A 25,095-nucleotide genomic window follows, 5' to 3' on the forward strand; every position below is an offset into this window, starting at 1 on the left:
AATACCATGAATTTTTCATCCATTTCGAAAATTTTAACTAATAACGCCCTTTCCCTTTTACAATCAAACAGGGTGCTCGCAAGATGAAAAATGAACGTGAACCATTACTGGGCAATGCAGCCGACGGTGTTAGCAATGGATCCGGGCTGGATCCTGCCGAACATCAGCGACTGCTGGCCCGTCCCGATTTACGCAGCTCACCAGAAAACATGATCGTCGACGCATCGAACGATACGGACAGTTTGATGGCGAAGGAAGATCCAACGTACGGTTCATCGTCGGGTGAGCCATACGAACCATCGATGCACCGCACACTGGAACATCCTACCACCAATCTCGACACAATGATTCACCTGCTGAAGGGTAACATCGGTACCGGCATTCTAGCGATGCCAGATGCATTCAAGCACGCCGGTCTGTACGTCGGGCTGTTCGGGACCCTGTTTATGGGTGCAATCTGTACGCACTGTATGCACATGCTGGTGAACTGTTCGCATGAACTTTGCCGACGGTTGCAGGTGCCCTCGTTAAGCTTTGCCGATGTTTGCCAGCGTGCGTTCGAGTCTGGTCCGATTGGATTGCGGCGGTACTCGAAGCTGGCAACGAATTTGATCAACATGTTTCTGGTAATTACGCAACTTGGATTCTGTTGCGTGTACTTTGTGTTTGTTGCGGCTAATCTGAGGGAAGTCATTGCACATTATTTCTTCGATCTGCACACGCGAGTATATCTGCTGCTGCTGCTTATTCCGATGGTGCTGCTTAATTTGGTGAAGAATCTAAAGTATCTTACACCGATCTCGCTAATCGCGGCGCTACTTACGGTTACGGGTGAGTTATAATGTTGGCAGATTTAATTCCTAAGAAGATTCGATTTAAATTCTATTGCGACACGTTCTGATTAGGATTCACTATCTTCCATGACAATTAAATCACTCTTCGCAACGAACCAAATCTCACTTCTCTCTATAGTGAGAAGGGCCTGTCCACCATAGTGAGGAGTGAGATTTTGTTGCCTGGATTCTCACTATAATGAGCAATCATTTTGCACTACAATGAGAAGTGAGATTTTGTCCGTTTTGTTATTTACATTATTCCGCAATGGCAAAATTTCACGTCTCACTATAGTGAGAAGTGATTGTTCACTATAGTGAAAAGCAACGTTTTGTTCATATGATTTGACTTATGGTTTTAAAAAAGTACCCAATATAAAATTGTTTTCTTTTTGTATTTTTGTAGGACTTTCCTGTACCTTCTACTATATGCTGCAAGATCTGCCCAACACGCATACAGTCAAGCCATATGCCACCTGGGCCCAGCTACCGCTGTATTTCGGTACAGCGATCTATGCGTTTGAAGGAATTGGAATGGTACTACCGCTAGAGAACAACATGAAAACACCGGAAGATTTTGGTGGCTGGTCGGGTGTACTTAACACCGGCATGGTAATTGTTGCCTGCCTCTATACCGCCGTCGGTTTCTTCGGATATCTTAAGTACGGTGATTCGGTTAAGGGTAGCATTACGCTTAACCTTCCCGGTGAAGAATTGTAAGTAAGAGAGTTGTAATAGAGATTTCTAAAATGTCGTTAGGATATTAATGATCTTCTTTCGTCTTTTTTACAGCATTGCACAACTCGTTCGCATCATGATGGCACTTGCAATCTTTTTCTCCTACTCGCTTCAATTCTTCGTTCCGATGTCGATACTGAGTGTGCATATCCGGCGAAGGCTGCACACGGAACAGTCGCGACTTATCGGTGAATATCTTACGCGGGTGTCGCTCGTCGTGTTTACCTTCATACTGGCCGCAATGATACCGAACCTTGGGGCTGTTATTTCACTCGTCGGTGCGGTTAGCAGTTCTACGCTGGCCCTCATTTTCCCGCCACTGATTGAAATCGTTACCTTCTGGCCGGATCGGTTGGGAAGGCATTACTGGATACTGTGGAAGGATGTGGCTATTATGGTGTTTGGTATATTGGGCTTTATCTTCGGCACGTACACCAGTGTGGCACAAATATTGAACCCGGATTTGGTTTAAAGTTCGATAAGAAAACAGTTTAGAAGGATGATGATCACATACACAGGGATATTGGAGGAAATCGTGTACATTGAGGTATATGTATCTGTATAGGTGTATTTTGTTTCTGTTTCGTTCGCTATATTTCATGTTTAGGTTTTTTTCTCTAGTGCTTATGCGAATTAAAAAAGGAATCGTACAATCGTTCCACAGCGATAGAAAAAACAAGTTTTGCTTTAAATTAACCAATGAATTGTGGTGGTATTTGAAGATTCTGAATAGATTTCTCTCTTACTGAATAATTTCACATTGGAATGATCCACCAGTGTATCACAAGCCAAATGCTTCCAATCTTATACCAACGTGCGCCCGAAAAGTCTAAGATATATGTGTACTCGGTACTGACTAAACATAAAATTGATAATAATCATATTGCACCTGAAGCTGCAACTAGAATGGAATACCGAGAGAAATGTGATGATTGCAAAAAATCATTCAAAAGTGATGGATCCCAAAAAGCGCATGACAATAATATTTACTCGTATAGTGCGTGCATGATGGAAATGGAAAAAAAACACAACATCTATTGATGGTGATAATACTGTAAAAAAGAAATATTGAACAATAACTAAGTTTAGCGTTGATATTACCAAACCTTTGTAGCATTTAGATGTGTGCGTGAGTGGGGGGAGGGGATTTTTTGTTTTGTGTTTCGATCACAGACTTGTGCTAAAGTTGAGCTAGGTTGCATACCCAAAGCGTCTACAGCGTACAGTAGCAAACAAAAAAAAAAAGCGCTCCAAAATGTCCTCATCTGACTAATCCTTAGCAGTGCTAGTATCCGTAATACGAAAAGGCTGTTTGTACACAATGTGTTTGTTTTGTTCGTTGTGTTCTTTGATGTAAGCATTATAGGGACGGGTTCGACTAACCGAGCCAATAATACAGTAATAAGTGCAGCATTATTAATTCGTAAGCGCACTGAGTACATGAGTAGAGGACGAAAAAAAAACAAACATATTTCTCTAGTGGGAGTGGAAACCTATTTAAAGAAGGAAGCTAATCTAATCATCTTTAAACTCTGTTAACTGTGCACTGTTCTATACTATTTGTTCTGTTACTAGAAAATTTGAATTAGTGGAACGTTTGAAGGATATCGCCCGATCCTTCGGGATGAAATGAACGAATTTAGCAACGAAGAAACGAACGAAAATTGTGATTCAAATTTTGAGATGTTCAGTTTTTTATTTATTATGAAGCTGTGTGTGAGCTATTCTCTTCCATTGGTTAGACAATTTCAATTGTACTAGACAATAACGGTGTTGAATTTTCGCATCAAACTTCTTCTACCATTACTTTCCATTTTTTCTTTACTGCTATCCTGTCCTGTACTTCTGATCCCCACTCCATAAGCTTAAGCCAAATCGATATAATTAGTAAGTACATAACGTAACGTCCCTAGCCCCGCATTGCATATTACATAGCTCTTACCGAAAAACAAAAGCATATGAAAAGACAAAGTAGCCCTTATGTTGTGTATTTTGCTTTTTATTTGCACAGTCAAAGGCAAGTGGGCAATAATAATATGGAATATAAATAAACTGAGAATGCACGATGTTGTCTAACGTATGGATTAAAGAAAATAGACAGTTAGTGGATTACATTTTGTTCGACGTTTCTTGCGTTTGGGAAGGAATTTTTCAAAAATATTGACTCCAGGGATTCGAGAGTATTCCGACCTATACTCGTGCTGAGAATAAATATTTTTCTACTCCGTCATAGAACCATTTGCTTTGCGAAAAAGTCTATTAGTTGCCGCAGAGAATAGTAGAGACTTTCGTCGACTTTACTATTATCTTAGAGACTTTAACGACGCGTTCACCACTGTACATGGACAGCTTCTTTTGGATAACAAAATCCTTCTTGTTTGTAGGACATTTTCCCTCGTCTAGAAGAATGCTTTGAAGTTTCTCTCTCTCTTTTTTGCCGTTGGCCTGCTTATTATAGAGCACGTTGTCGTGGGGGTCACAGGGTCATCACATGTAAAATCATTAAAATTAGTCTACTTATTTGTAATCCATGCGTTAGATGATATTGATTGATTGATGATAAAACGTTCCCTCCTTACAAGTACGATCATCCATTCAGTCGTTGCCGGAGTCGTGCAAAGTGCAGCTACCAGCACACATCCTTATCCGATATCAACGTGTTCAGTGTTTTTTGTGTTACTATCCTATTTAGCCAAGGAAAAGAGGAAAAAGAAAGAGAAAGATTGAACAATTGTAAACAAAAACAAAAAATCATAATGGATATTTGTTTAAGCATTTTTATGGTGTCCAGTATCCTTACGATATTACACATGGACAACGGAAAACAAGAATCCGACAACTAAATAATTGCAAGCAAAAATGTGTAACCGATGATAATAAAATATACAATTTTAACTAACTATTTTATTAATTAATTCAACTGTATCCCATGCATTCGTTTACTTACCGCATGATGTGCGTCGGTATGGCTGACGTGTACAGCACACAAAGAACGTTGCTTCCCTCTATCAGAGCATGACATTTGTGATAGTCGGAACACCAGTACTGTTCGAAGTTTATCACCCGATCGCCTTCCCGCAGCGTGTCCTCCATCACGTCGACCGACTGATGGAAGAACGATCTAAGAATGTCCAACCGATGATGACCAGAAGACGCACCGCTAGACATCATTGTCCCTGAACGTGATTTTCCACCCGGATTATTGTTGAGGGATTGTGCAACGCCTCGTGACATGACGTACTTCGCATGTTCACGATTTAGCAACAAAAAGCCTAAAATGTGTGCGTCTAGCTCAACACCAGTCGGGAAGCTTTTTGGATACTTTTGCTCGGCGGCTATCAACATGTCGAGCTCACTCATCCAGAACTGTTGGCTTAACCCCTGCAGCACATCATACTTTGGTTCTGCGCCACATAGCGCACAGATGCTGACTCCCTGCGTCAGTGGAATGCTTATGAAGCGATACGCTATGCTGGGTGATTTTTTCGGCAAATAAACCGGCACATCTTGCTGGATCGTGCTGGAAGCGTTCAATAGCAGCATTAGCAGTTTCCGATCGATCACATCCAAATCCCACCATCCTTCGGTACCGCAAGCGATCCTCTGGCGGACCAGAATGGCACAAAACGGTGATCCAATCTGGACGCTAAATTCGTTCAACTTGGTCAGCATTCCCATACTTTCCGAGCACAGCACACAATCGACGTATCGGAAGAGATCACTCTCAACCACCTCGAGCAGCTGATCGATCAGTGGGTAATAGTTCTTTAGCTCTCGCTTAAAACGATCGATATTTTTAATCTTCTTAATCGAATGTATGCCAACGCAAAACACCATCGCTTGGTAGGAGTAATCCAGCAGATGACGTAGCGTCTTCTCCGTAATATCTCGCGCAATGCCGATCATCACGATCGTACCCTCGAACTCTTTCCACATGATCATACTATCCTCCAGGTAGGTGATGGGAAGATCAACACCCTGCGATTTGCAAAACATGTGCACACCATTCAGTGAAGCGATCGTTGAAAAGGGAAGCTGTAAAATAGTAAGGAACGGCGGTATTTGGGCGTGCGATCATGTATATCGGTAGTAGATCGTAAAACGGGGTTCTAGTTACATTTTCACTGTCGCCTCTTTTCTTCGAGTAAATCGGTACACCACCATCAGAGGTAAGGCACATCAGGTGTATGGACATGCTGTTTTGTGTGAACTTTTTACGATAAACGGTTCGCAAATGGTAGTAAAGTAATGAAAAACAAACGGTAAACTGTAAATAAAACCAAATTCGTAAACAAAACAGGTTGCAACAGGTTATGTCATGATCGGCAAACAGACAAACTTGGTTCTTTGACAATGCAAAACGTAAAACGCAAAATGGCCGGCTGTTCATTTGATAAGAATGTGTAGGAAGATAAGGAAGATAAGAATTCGTAATAAGATCGTGTGCTGAATTTAACAAAAAAGGAGATTAATTTTCTATCACTCGTGCCAGCCAAGAAATTCATAACCGTTATTTTTAAAATCGCAGTTTAAACTGAATGCCTCCAGGAAATGAACTGGTGGGTTTAAAAGAAATTTCATTCCGTTTTTTTGAACAACACTTTCTAAAAGGATCTTTTAAGCTTTTTCTTTTAACCGAAAAATAATACCAAATGTTCTGTTTAATTTTATGTTGCGTACAGCTATTTTTAGACCACGGACCAAGCACTAAGCATGCAACTGTCAAACGTTTTCTTCTGAGCGGGAGAATACTTCGAATGAGAGAGAGAGAGTTAGCGTGCCAGAATCTTGCAAGCGCTGAGAAAGAGTGAGAAAATCGCCGTGTATAGACCGAGAGCGGTGCAAGCGTCTTTTTCCACTTTAGTTCGAAACGTCGAGGTGTACGGATGTGCCCGTTCTTTTCAGCGCTTGATTTCGGTACGCGTTCAAGCGTCTCTTCTGGTGCGATGGTAGTGTGTTAGTGAACAATAGAGAGAGAATTTCTTATTGTGAAAAGCGATCGTTAGCGAATGTGATTGTTGTATGATTATAAAACCAGTGAAAACGGGTTTGTTTTGTGCCGTTTTTGTATAAAGCAGCCGCGAATAACCCCACATACACACATACACGCGCAACGTCCGGTTGTGCTGAAGCATTCCAGCAGAGTGAAAAGCAACAAGTTATGACGGTGCAGTAAGAAGAGGAGAAGAAAGAAGAAGAAAGAAGTGGCTCAGAGAACGCGAGGATAGCTGTGGTGCGAAAAGCGTCCTATATTCGGTTCGGAAAGAAAAGCAATAGTGTGGAGTTTATATGACGAATAATGTTTAAGCGAATGTGATCCTACATACAGTGTTCTTTTGTGTGTTAGTATTTTACGTTGTGCAAAGTGTTTCAACACCGATCTTTTTCGCCTTTTCGCACGCGGTTTGTGAAGGTGGTTCTGGAAGAAGGTTTAGTGTTTTTTTTTCTTCGCTGTGTACACGCACCCATAACACATATACAAGCGAAATAAGAAAAAAAAAAGTGCCCCTTTACAGAAGCATATGCGAAAGTGCAAGCAATCCGTATGCAACTATCAAACGACGACAACGGCACAACGAGCGAGAATAAGCGACGAAAGTGCAGCAAGCGTGTGCAGCCAATAAGAGTGGAAGCCGTGAAAGAGGAAGAAAAGAGTGAAAAAGAATATTGCATCCCCTGTCGCAGGCGGAATTGTGCATTAGAAAAGCAGTGTGCGTGCAAATACATACGATCTAGCTAGATTTTTTTTTTTTTGGAGCCAGAGTAACGAAGGGCAAGAATCCGTGTCCCAACGAATCGCAACGCTGTTGGGCTGTTGGCTGATAAAATATCCCGGATATAATAAAGTTGGCCGCGATCCATTCTCCCTTCCTTCATTGTTTGCGCGAAGGTTAGAAGAGGACAGCAAATCTGGCTCTGTTCTGTGTTCCGGTAAAGCAGCGCTTATCATCGGATTCTTCGGATGTTGTGAATGTGAGTATTTGCAGTCAAGCCTTTAGAATGATCTGACGAGTAGAATGTTTAATTGAAATGGAGAGGAAGGGAATAAAGTCATCCCTGAGTGGTTGCTAATCAGGATTGCGATTCAAGAGGCGATGTACAAGGCATACTACGATGACGTCTTGAATATTTTGGAATCGTTGATCGGAGAAGCCTGAGCATCATAGCAGATTATTCCAAAAAAGCTAATTGATCGATTGATTTTATGTACGTGTCCAACAACAAGACACAGTTGGATGACGGGCAGGGTCTCTCTCTCTTCCCTTTACCCTTCTTCTTCTTGGCTTAACGACCATTTTATGGTCAAAGCCGGCTATCAAATGGTTTACTAGACTTGTTGATACCATGTAGTTGGATAGTCATGTTCAGCCCTCAACTTCCGGAGGCGATACACATTGGATTTGAACTCGGTGCTACCGTGTGAAAACCGGCGCCGCTAAATTAACTTGTGGATGGATCGATCTTATAGCAAAACGTAAAGCGATATAGAGGATTGACTATCCAAATTAAACGACGATATCAGTAAATCTAAGTAGTAAATCCATTAGATTGCCGGCATGACCTAGAAGGGTTGTATTAGGGCCAAGAAAAAGAACCTGACCCTAGTACATATAACGGTCACATCAACAAAAACCTTTCCATCTGGGTCCCAACAAGATTTGAAGTTATGCTTTGCCTGATGATATCTATCTTTTTACAACCGCTCCAAAGCATCGCAAATCAATTGCGGTTGAATATTAGCAACTTCCTAAAGACGACAGCGAAAGAGATAAGGATCGCCTTAAAAAAAGGCGCACACACCCCTACCTGACGAGTAAATGATTGACCCATGAGATCATCTTCCGTTAGCATGGATTTTGGGAATGACGATTGTTTTTTTTTCCTATGGTGACGTGTGGTTTAGAGCTCGACTTTGCAGCGTTTGAACGGGAGGAATTCCACCTGGCTGCATCATCGTCACTCGAGCTCGGGCACCATGAAGGTGTAGGAGTGTTTGGATGTGTTTTTTCTGTAGAGGAATTTTACATATTTGTTTATTCGCAGTTTTTAGACGTCCGTTAGCGTTTGAATTCATTTCAAAAGACGCGATCCATTACGATCTCCACTTCCTGACGCCTCGCAAGAAGCGTTAGAATGCCTTGAATTTTGGATAGGTTTTTAATTTAAAATTTAAAACATATTACATGGACAGCGCACGTCATCGTGATCCATTTTCGATCTATTCTTCTTCTTCTGCTTCTTAACACTCATACACAAACGCATCGCACATTAATTAAGCAATGTGGAGGTATTAATGGGATCCATCCAAACTACCTAAGATCATCATCACGACGATCATACATATGCTAATAATGAAACCAAAAGTAACCATTTTGTTCGGAGCCTCTCATCGCGAAAGCTTGAAGGTTTTTTTTTCCTTCTCTTCCTTTTTTCACCGGCAGTTTGACTGATTGAATATAGTTATTTGCCTCGAAGTTGCACCGAATTAAGTGTGTAAGATTCGGCAATTTTAAATCAGGTCCACCATAATGATGAGGAAGCATCATCGAGCGTGGTAATTTGTAGGAGCGCTGGAGAAGGAGTGGACTGACTGCTTTTATTTGTCCAGGTGACTTGGCGTACGGGGCTCTTCCAAGTGCCTCTGCTCGGCGCTCTTCGTGGCATATTAGCGAAACAGAGGTTATGATGTGTGTAATTAATGTAACTCACCGCGTGTCCGTGCTGGCCAATGCTATGGGTGATGATGGTGCTCTATTTTCGCAATCGGCACTATTCGACGCATAACGATGCATAACGACGCACTAGTGCCGAGCGTCTTTTGCTGTGGATCTGTGGAGCTACATTCGGAAGCGCCCGTACCGAATGCGATCGATAATAAGAATAGTGTTACCGGTTAAAATTATGAAGTAACACTCGGGGGTGTGTTTGGATTTTCTCTCTCTGTATGTGGTGTAAGATGGTCTTGATTTGGTGGAACGCACAATTCGATCAATTTCGATTTCTGTACAAAAAGGGCAATGTATTATAATTTCTATTCGTGCATTACTGATTTCATAGTTGAGGGGAATCTATCCCTGTTCTTTAGGAGAACAGTAGTTGCGTTAAATTTTACAACAATAACGAAATCATGTTCGTTGTTCTGCCCTTTTTTGTTGTAAGGGGATCGGATGTTTGCTACGCATGATTATGTTATCGGCTCTGTTTTGTTCCCTTTCAAATGGTTTTTGTGTCTGTAGCATCGTAACTCTTTTACCCGAGATTGGAAGTTAAGCACGTAATGTGAAATTGATGATGAGAGTACGAAAAGAAAACTAAAAGCATTACTAAACTGGGTCTAATTGTTCCTTTCAGTTTCGCCTAAGCTAAAGTCAATACCGAAACATTGTGGGCATGGTTCAGAAAGGGGTTTAAAGTGCTTCAAGCTGTACTGAACAAAGCGCTTGCGGTTGGAAACAAAAAGAAACAGATCGGCCACATCGTTTTTAGCCGTACATGTGTGGATATTCTAATCGAATACACACATTACTCAGTAAAGTGTTTTTCCTGACACGTCTTGACCGTGTAGGCCCTTAAAAGAGCCGTACAGACACAAAAGCAGTATGACGAATGTCGTGTCTCGAGAGCTTCAATTTTCCTTCCAATCAACCCTTCGGTTCTGTGATGTTTGAGAACGCACGCCGCAGAAGGCCAATACACTTTCCTGACCATCGTGCCATGTGAACGAAAATTTGTGACCCAGAGCCATTTTGCGGTTGTCGCCGTCGTCATACACTCGCGTTGCCGCATTTCGACCAGATGAGGCGGCAGTTGTGCAAACTCTGGTCCGAATGTTCTTGCGTGCACATAATGCAACCAAAGTGTTTTGGGGGAATGGTTGGGAGCATAAATCGCCACCTCTCTGTGTGTTTGTGTGCTTCGCTGCTGGTGGGAAACAGCGAGGTTATGTTGACGCACTAAAGTGCTCCCCATCGAAAGGGAGAAGGAAAATGACCTCGCCAGTATACGCCGAGTGCGCGTGTGTAGGAAAGATTTCCGTCACGATAGTATTGTAGTTTGTCGTATTTTTTTGTGGACGGTTGATAGGCCATCCGGCTCAGTTACATTGAGGGGATGATGGGATGACTGTTTTTGGTTTTTTCTTTCGGGAAACGAGGTCATCCGTTTGCTATTGAAATTGACTCCACTGCTTTAAGATGCCGTTTTTTTGTTTTTGTTGTAATGCTTCCTTCCCGATCGTTGCCGGGTAATTCATCTTCAGATCACCAGTTTAATGGATGATGGACAGAGCTCTGTTTAGGTCACCTTTTTTTTCGTTGGTTGACAGCGGTAAATAAAGATTAAGCGCCATCAAGATTGGCTGAATGGTTTAGAAAGAAATGGCTTCATTAAAGAAGCATCGGGCCGAGCAAGGAGAGGTGGATTAGTTAGGATGATGTTCGGTTCATTAAGCTGCTGTAATAGGACCGTAATCAAGGCGTGGTTTTGGAATGTGGAACGGAAAATCTTTTTCGGAAAACTCCGGGTTCAGGTGACACAACTTCGCGAAATGAAATCGTGTCTACTGCGGAAGTGTCATCGTCTCGTAGTTGGAGTTGAGTGCTACTTCCCGTATTCGTTTCTAGAGAGAGGCAAGTCGCTGACATGGTTCGAATAGCATAGGAAAAAGTTGTTCTACCCTCACCAAAAGTTTCACCCTCAGCTAGTTGCGAGAAATGTAGGGATTGAAAAGAACTGTCACTACTATCTCAGGTCGATAGTGTCACATCTCAACTCGTGAGAAGAAGAACAAAAATGTCACTGAGGGACAGGGTGACAGCCTGTTGAAGATGGGAAAAACTTTCACCCTTTATCGATATCCAACACTACTCACTCTGGATGTTTAATAGGAAGTTTAAAGTGATGTATTTTCGCTATCACACAACACACACACACACAGGGCCCTTCCGTGACGGGCGTCTAGTGCAAAGGGTCCACTCACTTCTGCAAGTCAGCGGATGTCTAGCGCTACATATCCGTCAAGCAGTGCCTCGGTGTGGACACGTCTAGCGTGTCGAGTGTGATCACAAACTCTCCCAGCGTAAAGGAGAGAAAGTGAATAAAGTTTCCTTCCAACAGCCCCGCTTCGCTGAGGGTGAGTCCATCAAAACCGTGGATAAACGATAGGCAGGCAGTTTGATGAGCGAAGCGGCGCGGCATGTGTACTTCATCCGTCATTAACCAGCACTTTGCTTTTGACATTTATCATACCTCATTCCGCGTTTTCGATCCGGAGAATCGGTGGCAAGTGTGAAGATGCAGCTCTGCGCTTCACAGACACTGGCGATGACGTGCCGAAAGACACTGGGAAACATTCCAGATCGGAAACGTCCTTAAACCGGCTTACCGGCGCCACCTATTTTAGTTCCGTGTCCCCGCGTTGCGTCTAAGCGAAATGCACATTCCTCCGAAACTGTTCCAGTTTTTGTGCTTCCCAAACACACCGGCGCAACCGAAGCATGTGGGACATGTGTTTACCCTTGTATGGCGACTTCTTCTCCCCTGGACAACGCCATTTTACGGTTATGATTGCCGCAGATAATTGCTGTTTTCGATAGAGGCCGCTTTGGGACCGGAATTCTTTCACTCTCCATTTTATCGATCTTTTTGTTGCTTTATGGTGACCTGATTGTGCCTGCTTGTCTAGCGAGCTCTCCGCCAGTCCTCTGCAGGCCGTGTGATAAGCGCCCAAGAGCTGCGTGTTTGTGTGGCTTATCGGTGTGAAAAACGTGATCGATCCAGTGTTATTGTTGCAGGTTGCTGCTGTTTCTGACCCGAATTCCAATGGCGGGGAAAAACATCAAATTTAGTGTTTGCTGTTTTGGGGTGTAAAAACAAGAAACCAGTTCATTCATGCTTGTTGTCTCAGTGTGTGATACGAAAAATCCTAGGCCGGTGACTAAACGATTTTTTGAACTAAAATGAAGTTGACAATACAGCTGCTCTGCTTGTGTTGAATGTGCAACACATTTCGAGCTGATATGGGTCTTGTATCGCCCTTTTCGTACAGCTGTTTCTTCACGGAGCTGTTAAACATTTAAGTGCATTTCGTTTCATATTTCTGCACAATGCTTTTATGTTATTGTTTTAATTGCTGGTCTGTCACTGTAGCGTTGCGTAAAGCGGTAATCGGCACAACTGTGTCAATTTAGTTGTCATTTACGTTTTCAAGCGTGTAGTCAAGTGTTTGCAGGGTTTTTGTATCATTTGTTTTGTTTTAGATAAAACGTTAAATTATTTTTAGTTTCGTTTGAAAGTGTGTAAGAGAAAATAATGTTTTCCGGACTGTTGCAATCATAACTTTGTGACGTTTAAGCGATGCCGATTTTAGTAAAATCGTTTTGAGCAATCAATAATTTGAATAAAACTTCAAAATTATTTCGTTTTATAATCCCAAAATTCCGATTTACGTATTTCTTTTTGCATTTCAATGAAACTTTTTTTATTCATAAAGGACGGCCAGGCCGTATTGCTTACAATTAAATTAACAGTAAGATACTCCTTTCGTCTTAGCAGGGAGACATTTCCTTCTCCGAGTCGTGAAAGGGCGCAATATCCCGGGTAGTGTTCGGTAGTTCCGTTGCGTATATTTCGTCATCCAAAGCCAAAGCCGTGTTCATAGTGAGGGTCTTATCGTGTGAGGATTGTAGCGATGGTAGCGGGGGTCTTGATCGTTTTCCATTTCGAAGGTTCCTGGTTGTGTCCGATCTTGAAGTTTCGTTTGTGTCCTTCTTCTCCCTTTCGCTGGTTTGTCCGTCCATAGCATCGGTCGGTGCAACTTCTTCCATGTGGTACCCAACCATTACCATATCGTATTCATTCATGCATTCTTTCATACAAATGTATAAGACGGACAAAAAGTGTGATTAGAGAGGGAGGGAGGACGGAGGAACCTTTTTTGATTAAGATGATGCATAAGATGAAAGCAGGAGTGTATCTTACACACGGGTGGCACTATTATCAGAACGCAAAAAAAAATAAGTTAACAGTCTTCTTAGTTCTTGGTTCACTTCGGGAAGAGGATCCGGATTCCTATAAGGATGGACACAGGCATAATAGTGGTTTGAAAGATCCGGATAGGTCAGATCGTCCTCGCACAGCGTATTGCAATGGATTTCGTATTTTTAATACATTACCCGTTGTAAAACAGTTTACAGTTTTATTCCTGAAAACAAGGCTGGATCTTGCTACTGGCTAATATCACTAGTTTGCGGACGATTAGATTGCGGTTTGCGCTGGGTTTTCAATGCATCCTTTATCGTCGATAAATTTCAAACCTTATATAGGAAAACCCTGCATTGAACAATCACGCTTGATGGCTTCAAAGGATTTTGAGGAATGTGCATCGTAGTGGAAAAATAATAGCGCTCACCACTTCAGAACGCCAAAAGGCACGACAAATAATTAGAACCAACTGATTTGTTCTTTTCTCACCTGTGCTGTGGCGTCCTTTTCGTTGCCAAAGAGCAGAAAAAAACCCTAGACATAATTTAAGACAAAGTACGAGCTGCCCTTTTAATAAGGCACCGACTGCTTATTACTCTCCAGGTTACGTTTGCTGCTCAAGCAAGAAAACGGCGCTTTGTTTGCGTTCATTGTAGTAGCCGCGCTCGGTCGAGAGGCTTTTTGCATCATTTTCCCTGCTCGGGAATGCTAAGAAAACCGTGCTGCTTGTTGGACATTGTGGTAAGACAAGACACACATACAGGCAGCAGTTATTTGAGTGGGAACAACCAACAGCACCCAACTAGCTATGCAACACTAATTGGTCACCCACCAAGCAACAGCAAAACTACACGCCGCCTCGGGGATGGTAATGTGTGAGCATGTTTCTGTGAACCGTGAGCCACCCATTCTGGCCTGTTCTCCGGTGAGTTTGTGCACATATGGGTCGGGTGTTTTACTTTACCATTGCGAATGGTGCACGCCAGTGACGTCCACATGGTTTTAATTACGTGAAACAAGTGGCCCAAAATCAACAATGTACTTTACCTAACCTTTGATTGTTCTTATCGGGTTGAGTTCCAGCAGTTGGTGACCCATGTCGAAGGGGAGAGGAGGAATGGTAAAGGCCACAGAGCGAGGGAGGAGAAATCCACGTGACCGATAAATCGAACCGGATTACACAGTTCGTCGTGGTTCGGTTCGGAAAGCCGCCTCACAACACAACAATAAAAAGGCGGAAGGATTTATGCGCGTGTAGTTAGAACGTACCCAACTTCACCAGCAGGTTTCACCTTACATTTCGTGCCTGATAGGTTGGGGTCTAGGTTGCCACAACGTGATTAAATTCAGCCAGCCCCTTTATTGCCCATTTGTTGTATGCTCTACCATATGACCGACGAAGAAAGAAACAATGGAACATTTTTCGGTTTGTTAAGTTAAAATTGTGATGTGTGTTGTAGAGGTTTGGTTGTCTTGTTTTAAGCCACTTCTCACAACACTTCGACAACGCGCATCACAATGGTACAATTGCATTTGCGGAGTTTGTGGTGTGCCGATGAAGATGGTGTAATGTTTTTTGGAAGGTGCGTCACTCTGTGGTACTGTGGCTTGTTGCCGCGCGTGTGTTAATTATGACATTTCGGCGTGAAAACATTGTGTGTTCGTTTAAGCTGTGAAAGGTTTTTCGAAAAGAAACACAAACGAGATATTTAATGTTTTCATTCATGGTTGTTTGGAAGCTTTCTCGAGTGTATTGCGTTTAATTCCCTTTGTTTCGTCATTAGTGTTTAGATTTTGGGAGCAAATTGAAGGAGAATTGACTATAAAAAGGGTATCGAAATTATCATTTTTAATTTAGCTTAATAGCATTTCTTGAGTTAGTTTGCTCTCATATGGAATAACACCAACAGCAGTTGTGCTTTTATTCAAATGTTCAACAGCTGTTGTATGCATTGTGTGCAGAAGCCAGAGTGTTTCGAACAGCAGCAGTACGTAAAATGGTTCACCTCCCACCGGGTAAGAACGACCAAACAACACGTTGGAATACTTTCAGTTCTCCCCAGGGGTTGGCGAAGTCGGTGCCGGGCACATGAATTCATTTTCCTTTTTGCTACTGGAGCTCTAGTAGCTCCAAGCTTAGAACGTACGAACGGGACGGATGTGTGAAGCAAGTGACACACGCATATTCGCACATATATGGCAATGCATAATTAGCCGCAAATGGTTCGAGAGTTATGGCGCTCCCCGAGGGGGAAATGCTAGGCGTAGTAAAGCATAACGCACATTTGCGTTGAAGGAAAAGGGGTGCTTAAACGCTTCTAACGGGACTTGGTTCTAATTCTGCACAACATTAGCTAAAAGAGGTAGAGAGCGAGGGAGCCATAATTCCAGAAAGGAGTGGCAGTTATGTGAGTGAAATATTGAACAACACGCGTTAAACTAAAATAGGATTGAGAGGTTTGAATCATTTTTGCCTCTAAATAATCGTCGTTTCGTTAATTTTAATGTGGAAGGGGTGGAAGTTTTTTTTTTTGCACTATGGACTTGACCTTGAGAAGTCTTCGTAGATCAAGACAAGACCTTGGTTCAAAAATCCCGTCCGAACCGCTTTCCCGTAGTGACGACTGGCAATACAAGTACATGGTATCAATAAGTATCGTAAAGCCATTAGAAGGCCGGAATTATCCTACTTACTTACTTACTTATCAGGCGCTACAACCGCTTTGCGGTCTTGGCCTGTCGCAGCAGAATCCGGAATCGCCCACGGTCCCGCGCCGTCGTCCGCTAATCCGTTATCACGGCCTTGATGGCGGATGACGCCTCCTTTGTCCGTGTGGACGGCCTAAAAGGACTTTCTGAGCTGGGTCGTCCGGTGCCATCGGTCGGTGTATCGGTCGCCATACTGTTAGTACAGCTCGTCGTTGTAGCGGCTTCTCCATTGTCCTTCCACACATACGGAGCCAACGATCCTTTTGAGCATCTTCCTCTCGAACGCGGCTAAGAGGGCTTCGTCTGTTTTGGACAGGGTCCATGTCTCAGAGACGTATGTGAGTACTGGGACTATGAAGGTACGATACAGTCCCAGATAACGTCGCGACAGGTTTTTTGAGGTAAGATGTTTCCTCAGGCTGTAGAATGACAGGTTGACTGTCAGCATCCTAGTGCGTAACCCCGTCTCTATGCTGTTTTCGGTGCTGATTTTTGACCCGAGATAGGTGAAGTTTTGGACTAATTTTATCGTACAAAACTAGGAGGTTCGAATGCGTTTTGAAATCAGTACTTTTGGTTTAATTACTGGAATCGCTAGCGCTGTACTATATCATCGTCCAATAACGCCTGATGCTTGTACTCAATCTTTAGCGTCTTACCACTGTGTATCATAGCTTTCCGAAGCAATCAGAATAGTTTTGCAGATATTCTACATTGTTAGTAAAAATAGTATCCATTACGCGTGTAATAATCATGCAATCTATTGTGCCAATGCTGCTGCCATATCATTTCACTAACTGTCCATTCGATCGATTTGAACTTGCAATAATAATTATGCTTTTTATGGTGTTCCATGACCTCAATGATAAAAATATTGAAAACCTCCAAAACCTTGTAAATATTGTAAAAACAACAATTGTAACGTTCCGATCCTGTTTCTGATAAGCCATCAAGAGCAACAGATTTTATTGCTGCGATTATTCGTATCCAAACGCCGTAGTGACGATTCCATCGATCTCCACTCATCAAGGGTGAGAGACAAATGGTGAGTAACGCGTAAAACACGCGAGTTCGCATAAAACGTCACGGAATATCACTCAAACACGCCACTAAAAACGCGTACGGCTCGAAACCGGCAAGGTTGGTCAGTCATTTCGCCTTCTTCCTGTCGCCTTCCCGGCACCATGTCCCAACCGCCTTCTGCTCAAAGGTCCAGCATCGGTATGCGCTCAAGGCGCGCACAATCTCTTAAAGACGCGGTTTATTTCTGGATATTTGCATAAGTGGGGTACTCTACTGCTAACTCTCCCAATCAGTCAGTCAGTCTGTAGTCGACGACGACCCTTTTGGTTCATCGAAGTTGCGTGTGTATTAGTTTAAGCTCCCATTACGATGCACGGGTGTTAGTATGTATGTATGGTTGTGCTGTGATAAAGTAAATGTAAGTGGCTTGGGCACGTTCAATACTGCGCCCGAGAAAGGGTTTTTGGTTTGTTGATGTGCTGATGTATGTGTGCAGGGCAATGAAGCCGGTGTGTTCTGTTGTAGGGTTTCATTTAATTTTTCATACCACCTAGCCCTTACCTATGAAGTGCAGTTGCTGCTGGGGTTGATAGAATTGCCTTAAAAATGCGCCTGCAGACAACTGTGAGTACAAATGTGCATGCATGAGGTTAGCGTATGATTATTTAACAGCTCCATCGTGTCCTGCTTCGTGGGAACACGCACTCTGTTGCATGTGCTTGGTTGTGTCACTTAAAGTAACTTGAAAGGGTTTTTTGTTTGTGTGTGAAGGAATGAATATATTAATCCTATTAAAATAAAATCTCCTTCGAAACCTCAAAAAAGATATGAACAATGGAGTAAATATTAACACGTCCAGTGGTGCGATCCTTTATGCTTTGTTTGCTTGCGGCAAAGATATGCACGCTAAAACATGCTCGAAAGAGTAGCTGTTTGCAACCGTTTGACTGTTTTATAAAAATAACAAGAGAAAAACAAGCCAAACTAGTCGATTATTAATTCGGCACCATTCGGGTTTAAAACGTGATGTGATTTTAGTTTTGTTTGACATCCTCGTTGGGCGGCTGGCCCAATGAACAGTAGCGTCATATCACTGTGGTTTGGTGTGGTGCGGTTTGTCGCATGCCGCAAAGATATAGACTGTCGGCACCGGTCGTAATCTCACGTTTTCTCTGGTGGACAAAATATTCCCTTACTAGTTGGTCGTTTATTTGGCGATTGTCGCAACTATTTGCTTTTTTTCCTCCTATTTTCCGCACAAGAGCAGTGTTGTGTGTAAGAATTATGAAAAGTTTGTGTTTCCTTTTCATCGGCATCACGTTCTTGTCACGTCTTGTGACTTTGTTTTTTGATTTTTCGTATCGTTTGGATACGAAAATCTATTCTCCCTTTGCGCTTCAGTGTGGGTACGGGCGGTGCATATTAATCGTCCATCTTCTCCGGTGAAACCCGCATGCAATGGCTCGGGGAAAGGATAAAGTTGGGCTAAATAATATTCTTCTCTGACAGCTGGTTCTTATTTGAGGTGAGCGTAATCCGATGCCGGCCGATGAAAAAATTGGCACCACTAGTTCTCGACGATCTCTTGAGAAAATCGTGTGTAAACATGTGTTTATTAAAAGTGTTATATGAAGGTAGTGCGTTATTATGGAAGTTTTACAATTTGCTTTTAGTTTTGAAGTTATATTAGTTAGTGTAGTTCCAATCAAAATATGAGTATTTTATTTAGAAAGCCAGTGATGCCACTGCCACGGGAGAAAAAATATCGTCAGGCATCTTGTTGCTCATTTGGTTCCATTTCTGATTAAATGTTTTTGGTCGGCAACTTTTCTTCCAAAATATTTAACACTTGGTAAATGCCACGAAGAAAGTTGGTTGAGCAATTGCTATATTGAAATCTTTCCCGGTTCCATTTTGGTAACTCCCCTCCGCAAGATAACATCGAAAGAATCGATCATACTATGAAGCAGCCGACGCTGTTTAGAAAGAACTTCCGTTCTTTCATCTTCACTACTGCTAGCATTTGAAAAATCATTTTGATATCAAAATATCAGTTACAACACAAAATATCTTCTCAAGAAGAACATTTGTTTACACTTTTGGTTTTGTTTTTGTTGGTTTCATCACTTTGACCGATTGATTTTGAAGATTTAACGAAAAAAATGCTTAACGAAACTTGTCTGTCACAAGAACGGTTTCGTAACGCGCATTTGTTTCCGTTTGTATTAACAAGCTTGTTTTGAGTCTTTTCCGTTTGTAAGAGATGATCAGGCCTTGTATTAATCAATGTGAACCCTAGTGTAGTGTTGTACAATAATTTTGATTTTTTTTATGTTTGGTAGTAAATTTGTTATTAACTATTTTATAGTACAGTTCTTCATCTTGTCATCGTACCTAAAGTTTTACTATAGGAAATAGTTAAGCAAAAAAACCCCTTTAGATCTCCCATGCGCACATGCCTGATTGCAAATGCAGTCTGCATATTAATGATGAATGAAGCAGAAACATACCCGTACGTGATAAGTCTATGATGAAACTTCTCACATATTGTCCACAGTTGTGTTACTCCGTTTGTGTGACAGCTATCAACTTCACCCAACCAACAGATGTCGGAAGGGATAACTCATTCTGGTCCCTGTTTCCCGGTTTCCATCTTGTTTTTACCATTTCTTTTTTTGTTGCCAATTCTACCCAAGTGCAACATTACCACATGCGAGACACGATGTTCAGTGCAGAAAAACTTCAATGATCCTTTTTTCGTATTTCTCTTCTGCTATCAGCTTCTTTTGCGCGCAGGGCGAAATGCTGCGCCACATAGAACACGACGCCGTCTTCTGTGCGGTATCGTAAAACCGACCGAGAAGGGAACGAGTAATAATGGTGGCTATAAAATTCTTGCCCATGTCAACGGCAAGAACGGAAAAAAACGATTGGGTGCTGGTTCGATGCTTTTCATTGTGTTCCTGGCAAATGAAAATATTCATCCACCCGTTCGTTTTTAAGGGATATTGTAAAAGTTTAATCGACAAAATGCGTTGCGGAACAGAACGCATAAACCCTTCGGATGAAATGCGCATTAAGGGTGCTGTAGGAATGAGTAGTTTTAATTTCTTAGCTTGGTCGGAATCAAGGAAAACGAGGAATTTGCTAGGTTTTAATTTTAAAAATTGGTCCATAATAAGATCTCGGTTTTTTTTTGTTCTACCAAGCCAAGACACATGTGTTTTTAATATACCCAGCATTCAACGGCATGTTCTTATGTTCAATATCCTACCACCAACGAATTTACCTCCAAGCTCTCTTTCATTGTCGATCTTCAGCATCTTTCTTGGGCTGGCAAATGGTACCTCGGTAGAGATTAAGAATTGCGACCGTATGACGCATCGCTCTTGCGTTTCTCGAGATGCGGCAATTAACCGGAAAAAGGGAACAAAGGTAACATGAAGGCTTTTACGGCATTCACGGCATAACTGTTAGATGCGTACATGAATGGGAATGTCTCTCTATCTGTAGCGTATCCATTCGATTTTTTTTTATTACTTAAAAAGCGGCAAAGCCTCGTTGAGCGAGAAATTTGATTCTTTCTCGGATCGATTCTGAAAATATCCGTTTCTTAAGAAGAGGTCCTTTTGTGAAATGTGTTGAAGCGAGTGGATGAAATGTTTTCCATTGCTGGCATTGTTCTTTGAAATTCTTTTAAGGATGTGTAGCTTTTTTTGCACGTCTTCGTTTTTGTCAAAAGAATTTCAGTACTTTCAATCATTTTTATTTTATTTTGAGTAGAATTTATTGCCCTTGAAGTGTGTTACATCTTTTCGATGTTTGTATGGTTGTTTGCGCAACACATCAGCGATTGAACTTTTCTAGCTTAAAATCGTACGATTCGCCACAAGTGACGAACCCTCTCGTTTTTTTTGTACTTGCCTTACCAATTCGCACCCAGTTTCGTACCTGACATTGGAATTCTTGAGCACATTTCGCGCACACGACAGCATTAAACCAATTGCGCAAACATAACAGTATGCGTGTGCAGCTGATGTTGCTGGCAAACAAAAAAAAAAAATAATATTTTCCTTCTTGATAACAGGCGACGAAGCTCCATCTCCACTAAGCGCTACCCTTTTAGTGCGTGACGTGACCTGCAAAAAAAAAGAAAGCACGCTTCCCTTCTCGGAAAGAAAGCCCAAAATTTAACCCGTTGAGAAGGTTTTGTGGACAGGTGCGTGCGTGTGTGTGTCTGCGACGCGGCAGCTAGTTTGCAATGGGTTTGCAGCTTTTCGAGCCTCCGGCGTTTCGTGTCGGTGCGTTGTTCCGGTTTTTTGCTGAGCTTGCATTCCGATTGTGTATTATTTTCTGTTTTTCTTCGTTTTTCGATTGTGTTTTCCCCCGCACAAGCAGCGAGCAAGAGCATTATTAGTAACAGTTGCGCGTCGGTTGATGGAGGACAGCCTTTCGCGAACGACCTTCGGGGTGCGCTTTACAACCCAAAAATTGAATGTTTCCCTGTTTGGGGATTGTTGGTTTTTTTTTGGATAGGCTTTATGGTTTTGGTCTCTTCCTCCCCAACCGGGCTGCTCAACAGGTGAAGGTGTTTATTCACTCCCTCCTTTTTGTTTCGTTGGTGGTTTATGGCTTTGTTTTGTCTGGTTGGTTAATTTTCTTACGCGGTTTTGATGGCTCCAGCTTTTACTCTTCTTCAGCTTTCGTTTAATTTTTGTTTCTTAATCTGTCGTGCTGTGAGGTTCGGCGAAGGAAGGAAAGTTTAATCAAACTTTTCGCATATGTTGGGGCAAAATACAATAAAGAAACTATCCGTATATGGCACTGTAGAGTTGAGCCTTGGTAAAGGTTACACTTTCGTCGTAAAGGTTGAGCATCGTACCGTAGTACTTGCATCGCAAGCAATTGGACGATGTCTGATCACGAGAGGCGCAATAAAAAGGGAGTGGTACGTACGGTGCAGGCTTATTGCGAGGCCGACCATAAATCTCCAAACGCCACTCAACGTAAATGGGGATGAATTGTCAGGGAATGGTTCCAGCCAGAGAGTGAGGATGTAACAAGGGATCGGCATTGTAAAATGACGCACTGCTGAGAGGTCTTTCGAGCTGTGCTATTAGGGATTGGGAAATTGAACGGAAAATGTCTCTGAGTCTTTTTTTCTAGTGGCGGTATTTCCCTTCGACGGTTAAACTCTGCCAGATGTGTTATCATGTCCTTGGATGGATGCAAGTCTAGTACAATGGTGGTAAACCTAGTGGAAAATACCAATGTTAAAAACGATACCTAGGGATATTAAGAAATAATCGAATTTTGTTCTCATTCGAGCAGGCAACACCCCAAGCTCGAATAGGAAATTGACTTTGAGGATGCTCAATTTGCCCATTAAATTCTAGCGCATCGAAATGATCTACACGTGTCGCTATTTACATTTTTCGTTCTTAATAAGGGGTGGATTGTTGTCCTGCGGCTATTTTATGTCCGGAAATGACCGGTAAAGAAGGACGAAGGCAGAGTCGCCTATTCTTATTATCGGCTCGAATTTTGTTATTCTCTTCCCATCAAAATGGTGAACAAGGAGGGCGCTTTCGGACGTAACGTCAGTGGGTAAGAGCGATAGCGCAATGTAAACATCGTTTTTACGCGCTTCCCTTGCATTGAAGTTTCCTCTCTAACTTCACCAAGAATTGAGGGTGGAAATTGCTATCAGCGAGGGCGATAAACGATCTCGAAAGGTTAGGGGTATGTTTAGCTATTTGCCAAATAAATACATTGTCGGTGTGCTGATGGGATTTGATTAGGAACCCACAGTACAGAATTTCGAAAGGATACATAGTATTCCCTTAAAGGTAATTAATGGAAGTTAAACGTTGTTACTCAATTATCCTAGAAAGTTCTCTTAATTTAGAGCAAGGATGAAAATCGTTATCCATCTCGCTACGATGTTTTTTTGTCAGCCTATCTTTATCAAGATAAGTTACTGTCCAAAAAAGGATAATTGCGTTTCTCCCGTTAAGGGGTTTCCAATATCGTCTTATTTGAATTTTAAATCAATTCACTATCTCTCTAAGCCGTGTGTGTTCATGCAGGCGCTCCATCAGGCGCTCCATCCCCCTGATATAGAATCCGGTTAGGATATTATGCGTTATCTGGCGCCCCACGAACCTTCATCACAGGCGTTCAACGTGTCCAAAATATGCGACACCTTATGATTTGACGTCTGGGAGGATTTTTTTTTCGTCGACCTCTCCTCTCTCTCGAAGCAAAAAAAAAACGATTGATCACTGATTCCAATTGCAATCAATCATGCACAATCAATAACCTTCCAAATCGAATGATACCACTTGAACGCTTTGGGTGTTGTACCATAACCGGGTGCAATGTAGTTTTCGCAAGGCCCTTGACACGGTGATGTCCATTTAGCGCACCATCCGAAGGCTTGATTGGTACACCGAGCGGGCTTGGAAAGAGAGTAGAAATATGGGTAAAATCGTTTAAAGTGTACACTTCATTTGGCGATAGCAAGTCTCAAGCAGGCTGGTGGTGTGACAAACGACAATTAGCTATTGAGGTACTGTTTGAGTAAAAGCAAGCTTTTTTTTTCACTTCAAGTTTTTGAACACTTTTCCTTATCGATAATAGGTTCTTCAAGTGTGTACCATCGTCAATGCCATAACCTAGACGATACGGTTTGTGTATCTCTTAGTCTCCCATCATATCAGCACCAATGCCCGATAGAGTCGTTTGTGCAATATTGACCCCCGTAGCGAAATGTGTGTTGGACCCTAAAATTTCTGCACCTGCTTCCTTCCGCTTTTGTTTTATCGCATCAAACAGTTCCAAACACCAGATGTGTTTGGTGGCATATTTTTTTTAAAGAGTTTTATCCACAGTTGTACTGTTTAGTTAGGTCCTAACTCTTCCGAAGTAGGCAAATTGAGAAAAAGAATCCTTTGGCAATATTTGGTAAGGATTTATCTAAATCAGTGTATGGGTTGGACTTCCAGTGTTTATTTGCGTTTGCCCAGCGTCAATTTAGTTCCTCCCTTTTTTTTTGTCAACCTCGCACCGGTCGAAAGTTGTCACGAAAATAAACACCGGGTTTGCATTGGGAAAGGAAGGAGATGGTCAACATCTGTTTTCGTAATCGTAAACAAATAAGGACTGAGGAGAAAAAGGTGATGCTCGATAAGCAAGTGCCAGATGCTGAAAACGTGTTGGGTTTGTAAGCTTTAATATATTTGTTTTATGGGTATATAGTGCCACCGATGAAAGAAGCAAAGAATTCTGAATTGAGGCCACGGTAACTAATTCGAAAGTTGATTTACTGATTTACAAGCTGGGCAAAAATCATAAATTACGAGTTTAATTTGGCATATGGAATTAGCTGGTGCGTTCCGGTAGATGATGCGAAAGCGGCGCCAGTCTTCGCATCCCAGGACCGAGGATGAAATTCAAATCTTGGCGCATCCCCGCAGTGAGGACTCACTATCCAACTACAAGGAATCAATCAGTGTAGCAATTCATTAGACGGGTGGCATGATTTAACAGGTCGTTGAGTCAAGAAGGACTTAGAATTCGCAATTGTTTAAGTTAATCAACATCCAGATTTGATGTTGAAGAGTCCTCACACGAAATACAATTGATTGACTAATGAGTCATTAAATACCTCGTATCTTTAGCTTAAATATTGGTGAAAATTCTCGGATGCGTATTAACTCGCATTGTACATACTCAATCGGAGGTTTTGTCTCAAATCTCATCATATGGTCTTTATTATATTTAAACTGTCGGCTACTCAGTCATCGGC

General features: G+C 42.1%; 3 protein-coding genes across 4 annotated transcripts in view; 2 read left to right on the top strand and 1 right to left on the bottom strand.

Annotated features, from left to right (window-relative positions):
- Positions 1–25,095, top strand: part of LOC126560511 (proton-coupled amino acid transporter-like protein CG1139) — a 73,324-nt gene that overhangs the window by 9,591 nt on the left and 38,638 nt on the right. Inside the window, exons 2-4 of the mRNA XM_050216470.1 lie at positions 72–831; positions 1,240–1,549; positions 1,626–2,044. Coding sequence (XP_050072427.1) covers positions 72–831; positions 1,240–1,549; positions 1,626–2,043 — 1,488 coding nt within the window. The 3' untranslated portion in view covers position 2,044. The remainder of the gene's footprint in view (positions 1–71; positions 832–1,239; positions 1,550–1,625; positions 2,045–25,095) is intronic.
- On the bottom strand, positions 4,198–5,787 carry LOC126564782 (protein fuzzy homolog). The gene is made up of 3 exons (XM_050221889.1): positions 5,689–5,787; positions 4,519–5,606; positions 4,198–4,255 (listed from the first exon to the last, which is right to left on the bottom strand). The coding sequence occupies exons 1-3, from the start codon at positions 5,764–5,766 to the stop codon at positions 4,198–4,200; spliced, it is 1,224 nt and encodes a 407-aa protein (XP_050077846.1). The 5' UTR covers positions 5,767–5,787.
- The window catches only part of LOC126563769 (signal-induced proliferation-associated 1-like protein 1), a 79,240-nt gene continuing 61,546 nt past the window's right edge, over positions 7,402–25,095 (top strand). For both annotated transcript variants that reach the window (XM_050220494.1, XM_050220496.1), the window contains exon 1: positions 7,402–7,544. The gene's annotated coding sequence lies outside the window, so the exon portion shown is untranslated. The remainder of the gene's footprint in view (positions 7,545–25,095) is intronic.

The sequence above is a fragment of the Anopheles maculipalpis genome, chromosome 3RL (assembly GCF_943734695.1).
Source record: "Anopheles maculipalpis chromosome 3RL, idAnoMacuDA_375_x, whole genome shotgun sequence".
NCBI lineage: Eukaryota > Metazoa > Arthropoda > Insecta > Diptera > Culicidae > Anopheles > Anopheles maculipalpis.

Coding starts and splice junctions, on each gene's coding strand:
- LOC126564782 (XM_050221889.1), bottom strand. CDS start 5,766: ATGTCCATACACCTGATGTGCCTTACCTCTGATGGTGGTGTACCGATT. Junction 5,607..5,688: donor AAAGAGGCGACAGTGAAAAT/GTAACTAGAACC, acceptor ACTATTTTACAG/CTTCCCTTTTCAACGATCGC. Junction 4,256..4,518: donor ATACCGACGCACATCATGCG/GTAAGTAAACGA, acceptor TTGGCTAAATAG/GATAGTAACACAAAAAACAC.